Below are 15,270 nucleotides of genomic sequence, written 5' to 3'. Positions count from 1 at the left end.
GACGAGATTACGGTATTCGTCCGCAAAGTGACAGCCATTTGTAAGCTAGGCGGTTAGTGGAAAGGCAACATGACTCGTGGAGGAGATTGATGGTGGAGATGGCTAGATTGATAAAGTCGCGGCTGTTTGAATTTTCCAACGTGAAGGTTTGCCCATTGTCATTTGGGAGAGTCTGGGATGATGAAAGATCAGACGCAGGACCGTGACTATGGATGCAGGGCTAGAGAGGGTTATATATTGGCTGTTGCAGTTTTGTAGAGAGATACCTTTAAAAGTCACAGCTTCGTATTATAATTACTGCTGCCCAGCCCCGGTGAAAGCATCATTTCGTTGAAAATCGCGGTCCGATCTTCGGTGACGCATCCCAATACATCCCCCACCCGCGGAAGGACGACCCAAAAATGAAGAAGGGCCAGAGATTAGAGTTGGGCGATTAAGCTTCGCCCCTAAAACACCAGACAAGCACCAGGATGCGTCGCGGCCACAGGCGGACAATCACTCATTATAACATAACCACGGAGACACCCCTTGAAATCCGCGCACTCCGACGGACTACGATTATTTCCGCGCCAGCCGCCTGGTACCAGACACTCATCGCACTCATACACTACCCACTCTCAATACTCGTATTTTGCATCATTGCGACACCTGCTCCGAGACTTACACGACGGCATAGAGGGGAAAGAAAAGCGAGTGAGAGGATCCAACAGACAAAAGAAAAGAGGATCAAGACCAGAGGCGCAGGAACCACCCGTGTACCGAGGGCGGGCTACTTGCCCAGGTGCGGGAAAGAGAAGAGAAGAGGGCGTAACGTTAGGGTGTAGGAAACAGCTGCAAGAAAAAGCCAGGCACACAGGGCCGACAAAGAGAAAGAGACGCCAGGCAAGTTGGAAGGAAAGACTCTTTGGGAGGGGGCCTCTGCGGCACGCCGCACATCCATGACACATTTGCACATGCGTCTTTCTCACACACACACAAACCGCAGCCTCAACCCACCACGTTCGCGGACACAACCCATTCCAGCCCCCAAACCTACCTAACCATTCCCTGTTCCCCCCTCCCCTGAGAGGAGAGCTCAAGCCCAAACACGCACCGGAGCACCACCATTCTCGCTCGGAGACCCTCGCAGGAGAGAAGAAAAAACCGCTCTGCTGGCATTTTCTCCCATCCTCCTACGAGTCAATTGGTCCCAACAATCCGGTTCATCGTTCTTGGTTCCCACGTTTGATCCAAGGAAGACTGAAAGAAGGTTGTCCCTCCATACGGGACACGGAGCTCTATTATTCTATTTTTCTTCTCTACCCTACCGCACTTGTATCAGTCCGTCTCCTTTCGACGCCAAGCATCAAAGTTATGGAGCAGAGCCCCGAAGACCATCAGTCACCGCCAGACGGACAAGCGGCCAACCGCGGGTCCGACGCACTTCCGAGACCGCGTCCGTTGGCTTGCACTCCATGCCGGCGCCGCAAGGTAAGGGTCCAATTTCCTGTCCCGGTGGGCTGGTTCGCCCTCGCTCTTTGGAAGGATGCTGGATGCCGTTGATCTTCACGCCTATCGGCGCGAATAATTCAACCCCAGCATTCATGAGAGAGAGAGAGCGAGACCGAGCAACTAAGTGCGTGGGGTTCATCTTGGGCTAACCGTCGGGACGGCTCGTCGTTGCAACTGCAGATTAGATGTGACCACAAGACGCCAATTTGTTCAAACTGCGTTAGGTATGGCTTGGAATGTGCCTGGCCCGAAGGACGACGGTCGTCGGGACGTCGCCAAAGACCGTGAGTGAACCTCCTCATCTCCTTCCCAGCGAATCACTCGCTGCCTCATCCTGGCCCTCAACTCACTAGTTGCTGTCGAGGGCCGATGTGACCCTTATCTCCGATCTATTCTGCTGGCTCGTGGATGGCTGACACTATCACTATGGTGTTGCCTTCAACAGACTCTATGAAGATGTAGTTTCGAGACTGGCTCAGATGGAGAGGCTGGTGGAGGAGCTCCAGAAGCCAGACCAGGGACCAACACCTCCACAGCAATATGTTCCGACCGCCAGTGAGGCGGCAAAGGCAAGTGCCTCAAATGCCTCACCCCTGGCGACGACGTCGTCAAACAACCCATCGCCCCTGTCCAGGCGTAAGGCTAGTAGTGCAAGCCCATCTTCCGGAAACCCTGACAACTATCCATCGCCGCCATCAGCAACTTCGTCGGCCTCGACCGGAGCAAGACCGTATTACATTGGGGCTCCCGACGAAAGTACGATAATCGCAGCAGGTACGTAATGATGGATTCTTCTTGCTCATGCCATTGGTCCTCCCAGATCGTGGTTGTTGACAGTGTTCATATGCCAGGTGCTTGCTCCCTACTCTCGCCGCAAGGTCTGGGTCAAATCGAGCTTCTCATTGGCGATTCGAGGTTCAGCAATGCCTTGAAAGCTATGCAACCAAAGGTCGTGTATGGCAATGTTCAGCCGTATCTTGAACCTGCCGACACGAACCATCCTCTACCTCCAAACCATGTCATTATGGAATGTGTCAACGGTAAGTTTAGCCAGGTGGTTCGAGCGATTTCGACCGTCTACCCAGGTTCAAGTGGGTCTCACTATCACAACGGTGCAGTCACTGATTCAATCCAACCTAGATTTTTTCGTGACCATGAACACTGGCATACGACTGTTCCAGGAGCACGAGGTACGAGCAGCTCTCAAGTCTTACTTCCAGGGCCAGCCGCTGGCGGATCCAGGTTGGCGCATGGCGGTCAACGTTATTATTGCCCATACCTTACGCAAGAGGAATGGCATGCGGAATAGGGAAGAGTATCAAAAATACATCCACAATGCGCTGGGAATGGTACCCAATATCATCTTGCGCACACCATCGCCTCTGGCGATTGGGGCATTACTGTCAACAGTTGGTTCTCCTACACTGCTCGTACCCCCCAAGGTTACAAGAACTGACCCCTTACGCAGGTTCTTTACTTCAGCTTCACATCCGAGAACCATATTGCGCTCACCATCATGGGTCTCACGGTCCAACTTCTCTTGATGGCAGGTTATCATCGGCCAGAGCCGGACGTGAATTTTGCGCGCCCTCAACAGCTGATCCCTACAGAACACCTCCACCGCCGTCGTCTCTTCTGGCACGCATACGTGATCGACCACGATCTTATGCTGCGGATCGGAAAGCCTGCCCTCATTAGCGATGACTTCCTCCTGGACCTCCCCGAAGAGCACCCCTCCGATGGGTACAGCATGTACTACTACCCCAACGACGTGACGCTCAACTTCTTCCTCGAGCAGGTCCGCCTTGCCCAGATCCAGGGGCGCATTTCCACGACGTTGTATTCTCGCAGCGGCCTTCCTGCGGCCGAGCTTGAGGCCGAGATCCGCCGTCTCGATAACGAGCTGACAGAATGGCGTCAGAGTATCCCTCCGATGATCCGCGCCGACAACGTCGATGCCCTGCTTGACGGCGACTACTCTAGGCTGGTGTGTCTGACGACGTTGCACTTCACCTACTTCCAACTCGTTGTCGCGATCCATTCTGCGGCCTTCCGGCTACCCACGCTGGAGGATCAAGAGGGAGTAGAAGCCGGTGATATAGGCCCCAGTCTGGCGCTTTGCGTGAGCGCATCGCGTGCTGCCATATCTCTGCTGAACTACCATCAGATCGAGCACCCATACACGCCGTAAGTGTCCTCATCTCAACCATGTAAGGAATGACGCAGCTCACACTCGCTTTCTAGCTACCTGCTCTATCAAATCGCTTGGAGCGTTGACATTTTGTTCGTCAATATTCTCCAGAACAAAAACAACCCCCGAGCTCGCCGTGATCTCGACCTAATTCGCACTGTCATTTCCTTCTTTGAAAAGTACGACCCGTATCACCAGAGTGTCATCTCGTATCAAATCATCAAGGTCATCGCCGATGTTGCGGCTACGGTCCTGGCAAACACCCCGACCTTGCCTCCACACATGCTTCCCGTTCAGCAAGTCCCACTCCCGGCCCCGAGTATGCCGATGATGCCCGGCTCCGCGGGTGCGATGCAGGGAGTCTTCTCTCCCCAGATGTCCGGACCAGGAACGGCCCGTAGCGGTAGTATAAACGGAAGCACCCCCGATGTCCTCGGTTCCATGACAAGTCTTTCCATGGCGGACCAGCAGCAGCAACAACAAACGTCACCATTCATGGACTTGTCAACAGGATTAGCGTCGCCCAATGACGGTCAGCTCTTCCCTGGATTTATGGATATGGCCGACTGGAGACTACCGATGGATTATCAGCCAGAGCTGTGGCAATATGACAATCTCCTAGACAATCGGTTTCCCAACAACCAAAATTAAGTCGTAGCCGGACCGGATCTAAGCATTTGCAGAGGAATAAGTCTTGGCGTCATCGGGTCCACTCTCATGACGGCGGCGGCGGATCACTTCCGGCCATCCGGCGGTAACGGCGATAAGTCCGCAGGCCGTCGCATTTTGGGCCCACCTTCTCCGGTTGCATCGCCGAAAGAAACTACCCGATATCGCGCACTCTAGCGCCGCCATCAGAGGCGAATCAGGGCTAGCCACGATCGTCAGGCACGCGAGCTTTTACCTAAAACTTCCATTTGGAATCACTCATCCACGGCTTCAATGACAGATTTCGCCGAGGTCGCGTGCCGAGAGGAGAGGAACTTGAGAGGCCAGGAAAGAAAGAAGAGGAGGAAAACAAAAAAAAAAGAGGCCAGACGATGCCCTCCGGGCTCGCGTCGCGACGAAGGATTGAGCTCGAGATGTCCGGACGATGGCCGGATGGGCGGTGCGCCTCACCGTAGCCCTAAGGCCGTCGAGCGAGAAAGAAGCATGTGGGAGGACGTGGAGTGGTAGAGAGAGACAGATGGATGCAATACCCGAGCGCCGAGGCATCCAGCAATTGTCTCAACCCTACAGAGTACAGCCAATCGAAATTGACTTTTTTTTTTATTCACGCTGAATCCCTTTTTTCTGGGCATTCCTGTGTGTTAGTTGAGAAGCGCATGCCCAGCACACGGATCAAAAACACATGTCTCGCTGGGTGAAACCTACGTCGCCCTACGAACGGGAATCAAAGCACCCACGTTGCGAATACGATTATCTCCAATTGGAGACCCCAATGGAGATGGGAAACGGATGCCATGCAATTGCCAACTGGGACTTGACTGTGTCTGTGATTCTAGACTGGATTCTGGGAGTTTAACCCTTGTCGATAACGACAGCCCCCTGGCCCGCTCCTCCAAGTTCACACAAGTGATGTGCGCGCGTATTCTTTTCAAAGAATCCGGGGTTTTGATTGTCAATGGCAGTTTTCTCCCAATGACGTCAGGCGTCCTTTCCGGACTCTTCGGTTTCACGTTTTAATCTCACAGCCCCCTTTGACCACCAAGCGAACAGAAAAAGTCAAGCGTGCGGCGCGCGATTTGTCCTGGGCCCCTTTACCGTCTCATTATTTTTCCCTTTAGGGTTCCTGCATACTTTGTAGACACGCGCCATTGGGAATGCAAAGCCCATCTTGGCCCCCAATTCCGATCCCTCCCACCTACTTACTTACCTCAAACCCGGGACCTCCCTCCTAGCTGTGTCTCCACGCTTACCCGTACCGCCATGACATCTAAATTCCACAGCAACCCACGTCCTCTCGTTCGACTTCCCCGTCAACGGGCATAGGATATCCCCTGCACCTCACTCAACTCTCACCTCTTTGAGACCTGCTGAGCATCCTTCCCGATCCTGGCAGGTTGAGGACTTTCTCTCTCTCTCTCCGACAATGGGTTCAGAAACCAAGAAGAAGGCCTCAACCGAGGACAGGAAACGGCGATCCGACACGAACCCGCCCAAAACACTCAGAGAACGTTTCCTGCACTCCCTCCCCTATTACACGGGACCCTACGGCGTGGGATTCCTCGAAATCGAAGCACCGGTCCGTCAACCGCGCACCTTTTCGGAGCTCAGGCGCCACAACGTCCCGCTGTTGAGGCTCGATACCGTCCTCTTCGCCGTCTACTACCCGTGCAGCGTAAAGACCCAGACGGACGACCACGCCGCCCCCGATCATCACCATGACCAGCAGCAGCATTATCATCACGGCAAGAAGAATGGGGAAAAGGCCGGCGGTATCAAGAAGCCGAAGCTCTCACGGGTCGGATGGCTCCCGCGTCCGCGGGTCCTCACCTGCAAGGGCTACGCCAAGGAGTTCAGCATCCCGCATCTGCCCGTAACGGCCTACATCGCCGCCACCTCCATGTTCACCAAACTCCCCGCGCTGAGGAACGCGAAGCTCGCAGAGCATTGGCCGGAAGAGATGCTGGGCGACGAAGGTCCGACGGGTCAGACGGCGAGGAACGAGGAGTCGAGCTCGCGCAAGAAGCCAAAGTTCCCAGTCATCATCTTCAGCCACGGCCTGGGCGGCTCGAGGATGAGCTACAGCTCCATATGTGGAGAGTTGGCGAGTTACGGCTTCATTGTTGTGGCAATCGAGCACAGGGATGGGAGCGGTGCGAGGACCTATGTGAACCTCCCGGAACATCGGGAGGTGTCCGATAGCGAATCTTCCTTGGAGACGGTCAATGCCAAAAAGATCAAGAACAAGAAGAACGGAAAAGACTCTGGGCAGCACTACTGCGTGGACTATCTTTTCCCCAAGAATAACGAGCAGGACACGGCACCGAACAACGAACAGGGCGTTGATATGCAGCTACGCGCTGCGCAGATTGAAATGAGAATGACGGAAATCGAGGAGGCGTTCCGCATCCTTGGATATATCGACAGTGGTCGCGGGCACGAAGTTGCAGCCATGAACCTGAGAAAGAAGGGCAATGTGGCGTCGAGCTCCAAAGGGCTTATAGGCATCGTATGGGATGACTGGCAAGATAGGATGTTTCTCGACAATGTGACGATAATGGGTCACTCGTTTGGCGGAGCAACGACGGTCGAAGCTTTGCGGACCGAGTCGCTTAGCTGGGTTGGTCAAGGCATCATTCTTGACGCTTGGGGCCCGGCGACGCCACGCGCAGGAGAGAACCCCAGTCACCGGGTTAAGAAACCGTTGTTGTCGATCGGATCGGAAGCCTTTATGCACTGGCAAGAAAACTTTGACAGACTTGTCGACGTCTGCAACGAGGCCAGGGGCGAGAACGCGCTCACCTGGATGATGACGATCCGGGGGTCAACCCATCTCTCCCAGACAGACTTTGCAGTTCTGTACTCGACTTGGACAGATCTGTTCATGAAGACGTTGGTGAATCCTCTGCGAGCCATCTACCTGACAGTATCACCGTCGCTCGAGTTTTTGAAAATCACGCTACCTCCGGAGCAGACAAAGTACAACACCTGGGTAGACGAGGAAATTTTGAAAACAACAGAGCCACCAACAGAACCACTTGCTGTGGTGACGCACGATCACCGACCGGACGACCAATGGATCGCAGTTCGCCTCAAGGTGGACAACGAAGCAACTCTGCGGATCAAGAGATGGTTTCGGCACAAGAATCGGGTCTTGATGGGGAAAGGCGATGGATCGGGCATGCCTTCGGGACTGATCAGCTGGGAGAAGGGCAATGAGGTTTGGATGCACGTGAGCCCGGACCCTGAGTCCGTGGAGGAGCAAATGCAACGGAACGAGCGGACGACGAGCCGGAATGCAGCGTAGGTAGGCTCGATTATCATCGCGATGTGCTTTGTAGACCTGCATGTTCTTCATGGGTTGTTTTATTTGGGTAGCGATTTTGGACATTGGCGTTTACGAGGCGTAACCGCATCCATGGTGTTGGGATGCTTTGAGCACTTGCGGTGTCACTGTATAAGTAGGGTAGTAGGTTCGCCAGACAGGACACAGCCTGCGGGCCTCTGCTAATCAAGATACAAGCGGTTTCTTATTGCAAGTCGCTTGCATATTTGCGTGGAAAAGTTGCGTATGGTCGCTCAATTCAGAAACGTGATTCCAAGATCAGCAATTACTGGGCAACAGCTCTGCAGGCTATCGGGCGGTCGGACGGCCAAGCCATTGTCGATCCAAAGACGGGCTGGTAGGGTGCCTTTCGGCTTCAGCAAGAAGGTCCTAGACCTTGCTTATAATCAAAGCCTGTGCGCTCTGCGCTTTGTCGTGAGAAGAGGGTAGCTTTGGTTTGAGGTATAAGGCGAGGCTCGGACTCCCTTGCCGAAGTGGACTAGCTCCAGGGACGCCGATGAACAGCAATTTTGATCGATTGAGCCAGGGGTTGCCCGGTACGGTGACGTGTGGAGAGCGATGGTGCCGCGACGAGGGGGACCAGGATTATGAAATCCACAAGATTGAATTGTTGTTTGACCACCACGTCCGGCTGTGGATAACGTGGACGGTAGTGTAGACGCAGGCAGTTGAGGGCAGGCTAGCCTTGTGTGTCATTCTGGCGTGGGCGTATGCCACAACGTCTCCTCAACTATTTCTGTCTCTTTTGGCTCGTTTCTCGCTTGCGTGCCGGCACCTTCTTTTCGGACGAATTCGCTATGTGAGGGCTTTGAGGCGAGCCAAGAATGGAAGACAGGGAGCCCATCGATCAAGGCATGCAGGTCGGGGTCAGCGGTGGTGGTGGTGGTGGTGTGGGAGTGTTTATGAGTGGACAATATGCAGGCGTCAGTTGATGGGATGGTGCAAAATACGAGTTGTGCCGTCAGTGACCACTGAATTGTGCGTGATGGTTTGTGCCGACGAGCTGGTCTTGGGTCTATAGCAGAAATCATAAACTTTGATGACGAGAGACAGGTCGGACGAGGGACTGATGTTCGAAAAGGTCTGTGATTGAAGTTTAACGGGCAGAACAGTCGCCAAGATGTCGTCGGTCTAGTTGGGTCCACATACATGGTCATCCACAGCTTCAAGTTCAGGTGAGGCGAGGGAATGGGAATGTGAACACAGGTAAACTGACCTGTGGGGGGGGGGGGTGTTAGCTGACCACCCCATATTTTCACGTGAGTGTGGCCCGTGCCACTCCGTAGGTGATCTAGAAGTAATCCGGAATCGATTCAAAATCGATTCTAAATTAGTTTTATACTTAATTAGTATAATATAGATAATTCTTAATATTAAAACTTTATTTTTAATTAAATTATTTATAAATATATATTTCTTAGTATTTTAAGGAAAAATAATATTATAAAAACTAAAATTAAAATATAAAACTATTATTAAATATTAAAACTAATAAGAAATTAATTTAGAATTATTTCTAAACTAATTCTAAACTAATTCTAAATAAACTTTAAAACTATTTAAAATATAATTTTAAAAATTAAAAACTTAAATTCTTCTATTTAAATTAATTATTAAGTACTTTAATAAGTATAATATATTTATAAAAATATTTTTTATATTAGAATAAGTATATTTTATTATATTTAAATTATAATTTAAAATTAATTCTAAATTAATTCTAAATTAGTTCCGAACTAGTTTAAGATTAGTTTAGAATTAGGTCAGCTGGACCCACTCTGTCTTCACGGACCAATCAAAAGAGCGCTCAGGTCACGTCCCTTTTCCTTGGTCAGGTCAGGTAACCGGGGGGGCCACAGGTCAGTTTACCTGTGTTCACAATGGGAATAAGGTCAGGCTTTTGGCGGCGGGACGAGGTGGGTTGCGGGCAGAAGCCACAAAGGACGCTACGCCAACGGCCGGGGATGCCCTGACTGCCTTGTTTCTCAGGAATGGAAGGCACGGAGGGAAAACGCTCACACGATTGTGTGATCACTAAGGTAATGTGTGGGGGGAAACAATGAACACCAGCGTTCCTGCTTGCTTCTTTCTTACTGCAAACGAAGTTCAACAGCCAGGGGGAAGAGCAGAGCCCCCCGCTTGCTCCTTCTCAAAATAGCCGGTGGGTGTTAAGCTAGCCATGTCCCGGTGCTGATCGCCAGGATAAAATCGCCGGTGTTCGCTAACAGTGGATACCAAGGGGTGGCGTCACTGGCGTCTGCAGCGGTCCCCAGTCCAGCTGGAGCTCCTCCAACCGTCCAACGCACCTCAAAAGCTCGTATCGAGTGTCGCAACTCAAAATTCCCATGTGTCTACGGAGTAGAGGAAAGGGAACCCTCCCGAACACCACCTCTCAACAAGGCCTCGCATGGCAAGCGGCATGATTACCAGCCATTCAACCATCTTGCTGCGGTGAAGGGGCAATCGAAGACACCTTCTCCGGCTCGCTATTGGATAAATCTCTTACTCTCGCCGCCACAACCACTGCTCCGCTGTGTAACACCACCCGCCAACGGATAGATGACATGCAACACCCCGATGGCTCTCCTTTGTAACAAGCAATATGACCATCATGACATGACACGGCAAGGTACATTGTTCTAGCTGCTTGCTGCTAAAGTGCCTGCTACAGGTTCCGTTCCCGTCCTCAAGCAACAATGTGCGCTGAGCAGGTCCTGCCGATACCTCGTTGCCAAGTTATTGGCGCATCATGTCTCTTCGGTACCTTACTTGCTTAATCTTTTTCTTGGGTACTGTGTTTTGCCTACATCATGCAGCTTCTCTAAGTACTGTCCAGCTGAATGTGTGCCGGGACCTCTGCCCTGCTGCACCTGTTCTCGCCCCCGAACCTCAACTCAGACGTGCTCTGGGACGGTAAAGGGCTGATCACCATCCCATCTCGCTTTGCCCTGACCTCTATGGGGTAAGCCGCCTGGTGTAGTCTGCACGATGTCGGATGAGAGCGGCTTACCTTAGCTAATATGCGCGTTGGCTACCTCGCGCTCACACCAATTGCCCATTGAGAAGGCATCCCCATGGTAGCCATCTCATTACGCCTGTCCGTGTCCCGCTCAATGGCCATGGCTCTTCCCAGTTGTTGTGCAGGCAAGACCTGATAGAATCTGACCATGATTTGACTTCACTCAATGGTCCAAGGTGGTTGCTAAACGTCTGTGGTGTCGTTGCCATCTTGTTGGCCTTGCCCTCTAAGATAGGTCAAGGTGCTTGCGGTGTTGTAAACAAGCTCCAGGTCTGCAGTCTGCATAAGGTGCCTCCGATGACTAGGATCCAGCTCATCCCGATCTGCAGTTCCTTCTAGGTATTCCTTTTTCCCGTCTCTTACCAGCATCAGTATCAGGACCAGCATCCCGCATTCGAGAACCCCTCTTAGTCTCAGCGAACCCCGGCTCCTTCCCAAATATCAACCCTACCCTGCTCTTTCCTCCAGAATTCCCTTTTCGTAACTGTAACTGCCCCTCGCTAGACAATTCGAAATTTCCGACTTTCCTTGGATTCACGACGACAACGTTACTTTGTCGCACTTTCTCTCGTTGGCCTTAGCCTCTCCCATACCCAATTCGACCGTCTGTTGATTCTTCCGTCTCGACTTTTACGGATACGCGCCCACCTTTCACCGTCTTTTTTTTGGGCCACACCTCAAATTGCGCGACGACGTCTCTACAACGTCAATTCACCGCCACGCCCTGGGGGTTTTCGGCCGCAATTACACTTCGACAAATTGTTAATTGCATCACCTTTTAGTCTGTCACTATTAGCAAACGCCATATCAGCATCACGAAGAAATGACAACGCAGAAACGCCTCCATTAGCAACGCCTCATCTTCTCTTCACCATCTGCCACACAAACTAGCTGGCTATCCTCTCCCACTTTCGACGCCACTGCTCCACTTACGATAATCCACCTCCAAATACGCCTCGAGACAAGCACGACAAGATACCCAATAATGACTGCAACGGGGGCTCAACGCGAGTCGACCAAACCCCAACGCGGCCGGTCTGACAGCCTTCAAAAGATGTTGGAGCTGGAACACATTCGGAAGGTAGGCCGATCCCACCCTAACCTGACGCCTCCTACCACGTCGCATCCACACCCAATTTGGCTATGTTAGCTCCCACCCACTAACACGCTTCAACTTGTAGCTCGAGCGTCTTCAGGGGCATCAGTCCATGCCTGCGGCGACCCATCCCTCTCACCTGGCGTTTCAGCAGGTTCTTCAGCAACAGCTTAATCATGGCCGACCTGCCCAGTCACCTCCGAAACTGAAACCTTTTCCTACAGTTCATCCCGCTCCGCCTGTGAAGCCTATAGCTCCTCTCCAGTCTCGCCGGAGGGAGTCATCAGCTCAACTTCCCACACAGAAACCGGAGCTACCACCTTCTGCTATGAAAGCAGTCCGCCGAGCAACAGCCTTGCCTTCTCTTTCCATATCCGTTCCGCCGCCCTCGAACGTCAAGTCTGAAATCGATCGCGGGTCGGAGCGCAAGGAATCGGTGGAGCACAAGCACAAGACAGTGACCTTCCTCGACGTCGATATGGTCGACGAACCGACTGCCGACGACGCCTCCTCGATTTGCCACTCACCGAGCTGGGAATCTTTTGGTCAGAACAAGAAGAAGGAAAAGAAAATCGAAGCCAAGATGCGCAAGAAGGAAAAGGAACAGGCCGAGAAGCAAGCCGAGAAGGAGGCCAAATCTGTGAAGAAGAAGTTGGCAGCTAAGCTCAGCAAAGCTGGACCGAACACCAAAGCTTCCCCACCAAGACCTCCAAATGCATCGAGGTCAATCTCTAGCCCAACCGTGTTCGTCAATGAGCATCTTCGGTCAGCCAGCGCCCAGGCATTCTATGAGCCACCACCTTCAATCCGTCCTCAGCATGCCAGACAACGGTCAGACTCGGTAGCCATGCAGCTAAAAGCTGCTTTGACAGGCCACAAGACCCATAATCAGTCTCACAACAACGATGACCAAGGCTTCATTGGCGGCTTGAAGCTGGAGCAGAAAAGACAGAATGACGCCGGCATTCCCTTCAGAAAACCTAATCCGCCTTCTTTCCTGACCGGTCAGAGATCTCACTCATTTGGACCTGAAGTAAGGGTGACCCCGCCAGCAATGACACCTTCAGCGTTGCCGCGTTCTTTCTCATTCGACCCGCAAGGAGAGCGACCTGACGAGTACGACGAAGACTCATACGGACCCAAGACCCCACGATCCGCTTCTATCAACACCTCTTCTTGGTCTCAGCCTTTAGTCTCGCCCACAGCACCGCCTGTACCTGATGTGAGCAACTTTCACCAATGGATGAATGGCACGAAGCAATCGCAAGTCCCCGCCAACGACGATGAGTTGGAGATTCATAACGGACTTAGCGAGGTTGTGGTTGAGCAAGAGCGAGGACGAAGAAGAGAGAGTTACGTTCACCAGTCTCGTCAACAAAGCAGAGAAAGATCCATGAACGGCTACAGAGACGAAGTTCGCGTCTCTGCCAAATCTCACTATCCTCCGGCCTCCAATCGCCCACTCCAATCTCGAGCATACTCCTCTTCTTCAGAGAGCAGCCCCATGGGCTCCAACTTCCCTCCACGTAACGGATCGCTCTCTAGCCTCGGCGGCTACAAAGACCAATCAGCCTCGGCTGAAGATTTCACGCTCACATTCCGACTTCCTTACACACCGCCAGCAGGCAGCCCGGGACAGCAATCATTCGACCGGTCCACGTCTCAGGGACCACCCATGTCTAGAATGATGTCTAGAGAGATACCTTTGCCTCCCGAAAGATCGGCATCGCGTGAGAGGCATCCGGCTACCCCCGGGGCAGCCATCAGAAGCTTCAAGGATGCAGCCAAAGCCGCATTCCAGAAAGTGTCGACTCCGGGATCATCCAAGCCGCCTGTCTCCAATTATTTTACCAGAGCGGCGCGCGACACTACCATGACACCCGACTCAACGTCAAGCTCTAGGTACTCAACCGACGAGCCATCCCCTTTCACAGCCCCGCCTCGTCCGTTTGCCGAGTCTACTGAGTCGACTTCGAGAGACTCATCAGCACGCCCGACACACAGATCTTCGATGTCTTCATGCGACGAGTCCTTGCCTTCTCCGTCACCCGCCACCACTCCTAATTCTTCAAGGCCGCAATCCGAAAAGGGGTTGCCGCCTTTGGACGCAGAACTGGGTCGGGTCGACAACGAGACAGTGGTTGTTACGAATGACACTCGGTCGTACAGGCTTTCTCACAAGGCAGCGATGCAGACAGCCTCTCCAATTGCTACGAATCAACGGATCAGCCTGCCCCCTCAAATTCCGGTCCAAAATCATGAGGCTCATCTCAACGAGCTTGAAGCCTTGGTGACGGAGAAGTTTGGTAGGAAGGCTAGCGTTGCTGATGCCGAGGACAGCGACTCGTCGCAGAGCTATCCCACTCCAATACACACCGACAGTTCAAAGACATCCGCGATGGCAACCCCACTGACATCCGCTTCTTTGACGAGTCCATACGATTATGGTCAGAATGGGCACGTTCAGGAAATTAGCAGCACCAACATTGAACCGGTACAAGAGGAACTTCATAGCGTCGTCCAGCGTCACCCGAGCTTGACTAAGAGCCGCTCGAGTCCTGACCTCGCACTTGACACTAGTTTCCTTCCGAAGCTCAAGCATCAACCTCTCGTGCTCCGGTCTCTTGTTCCGCCACCACCGCCCCGCTCATCAAAGCGTGGCTCTGTGAATAATTTACACGCCAAAGCAGCCTCGCAGCCTTCATTCCCTGCGGATGTAGCTTCCAGGAAGTCGATTGTGTCCACCAAGGGGCCTTCGAATCCCTCACATTATCTCGAGGAAGCCCGCAAATCAATGCCGCCACCGCGATCCAGTCGCGTCTCACGTGCATCCATTGTACCTCCCAACGGCATCCCCGAGCCCGTTGCCAAGATGCTTGTGGAATGCTGCAGTTGCAAGTTCTTGCACGACATGCCGAGCAAAGTCTACGAATGCATGGCAAAGCCCGATAGCATGGTGGAGGACCGGAAGCTGGGAGTCAGCGGACTCATCTCTACGACGGTGAAGTGTCCATGGTGCGCTCACGGAATGACGACAAACTGTTGCGCAGGATTTGCAGCAGTGATCTATTTGAAGGAGAAATTGCACTGAAACTAAGGGCAAAAGGAACACGAAGTAATGCAAATTTGAGAAGGATAATACGACGATCGGGCTATACACTTGCTCTTTTTGCGATTGAGCTCCTACTGAGCTGGAAGAAAAATAAGGAACGAAAGTAGACGACAGGAAGTGGACAGTAATCATACTTGCCTAGCAAGTTTGTGTAGAGAATTGTACCATAGGGAAACTACATATCATCAGCCAGCTCTATGGGTGGAGACTGACTCGAGAAACCAATACACCCACTAGTTGTTATACTTTTTTTTTTTTTCAGAACCGAGTGACATCCAGTGAATGTAATCCGATGTTCTTTGTCTTCATCCCATCATGGCCGTGCCTTGTCGGTCACTCACTCAACCAA

At 52.5% G+C, this 15,270-nt stretch overlaps 2 protein-coding genes across 2 annotated transcripts; both read left to right on the top strand.

The window, feature by feature from the left end:
• Positions 1 to 470: 470 nt before the first annotated feature.
• On the top strand, positions 471 to 8,352 carry CLUP02_13803 (platelet-activating factor acetylhydrolase; the record flags this gene model as incomplete). Its single annotated transcript, XM_049292740.1, has 19 exons — positions 471 to 781; positions 845 to 957; positions 986 to 1,214; positions 1,322 to 1,615; positions 1,672 to 1,775; positions 1,805 to 1,862; positions 1,937 to 2,265; positions 2,343 to 2,531; positions 2,584 to 2,900; positions 2,960 to 3,678; positions 3,736 to 4,311; positions 4,366 to 4,486; positions 4,541 to 4,846; positions 4,997 to 5,088; positions 5,188 to 5,257; positions 5,314 to 5,413; positions 5,632 to 7,651; positions 7,865 to 8,089; positions 8,169 to 8,352. The coding sequence occupies 19 exons, from the start codon at positions 471 to 473 to the stop codon at positions 8,350 to 8,352; spliced, it is 6,357 nt and encodes a 2,118-aa protein (XP_049149886.1).
• A 3,346-nt stretch (positions 8,353 to 11,698) lies between these two features.
• Positions 11,699 to 14,900, top strand: CLUP02_13802 (uncharacterized protein; the record flags this gene model as incomplete). The annotated part of the gene is made up of 2 exons (XM_049292739.1): positions 11,699 to 11,794; positions 11,895 to 14,900. The coding sequence occupies 2 exons, from the start codon at positions 11,699 to 11,701 to the stop codon at positions 14,898 to 14,900; spliced, it is 3,102 nt and encodes a 1,033-aa protein (XP_049149885.1).
• Between the last annotated feature and the right edge of the window lie 370 nt (positions 14,901 to 15,270).

This window comes from Colletotrichum lupini, chromosome 7 (genome assembly GCF_023278565.1).
Source record: "Colletotrichum lupini chromosome 7, complete sequence".
Lineage (NCBI taxonomy): Eukaryota > Fungi > Ascomycota > Sordariomycetes > Glomerellales > Glomerellaceae > Colletotrichum > Colletotrichum lupini.
This window is presented reverse-complemented; position numbering and strand designations above follow the sequence as displayed.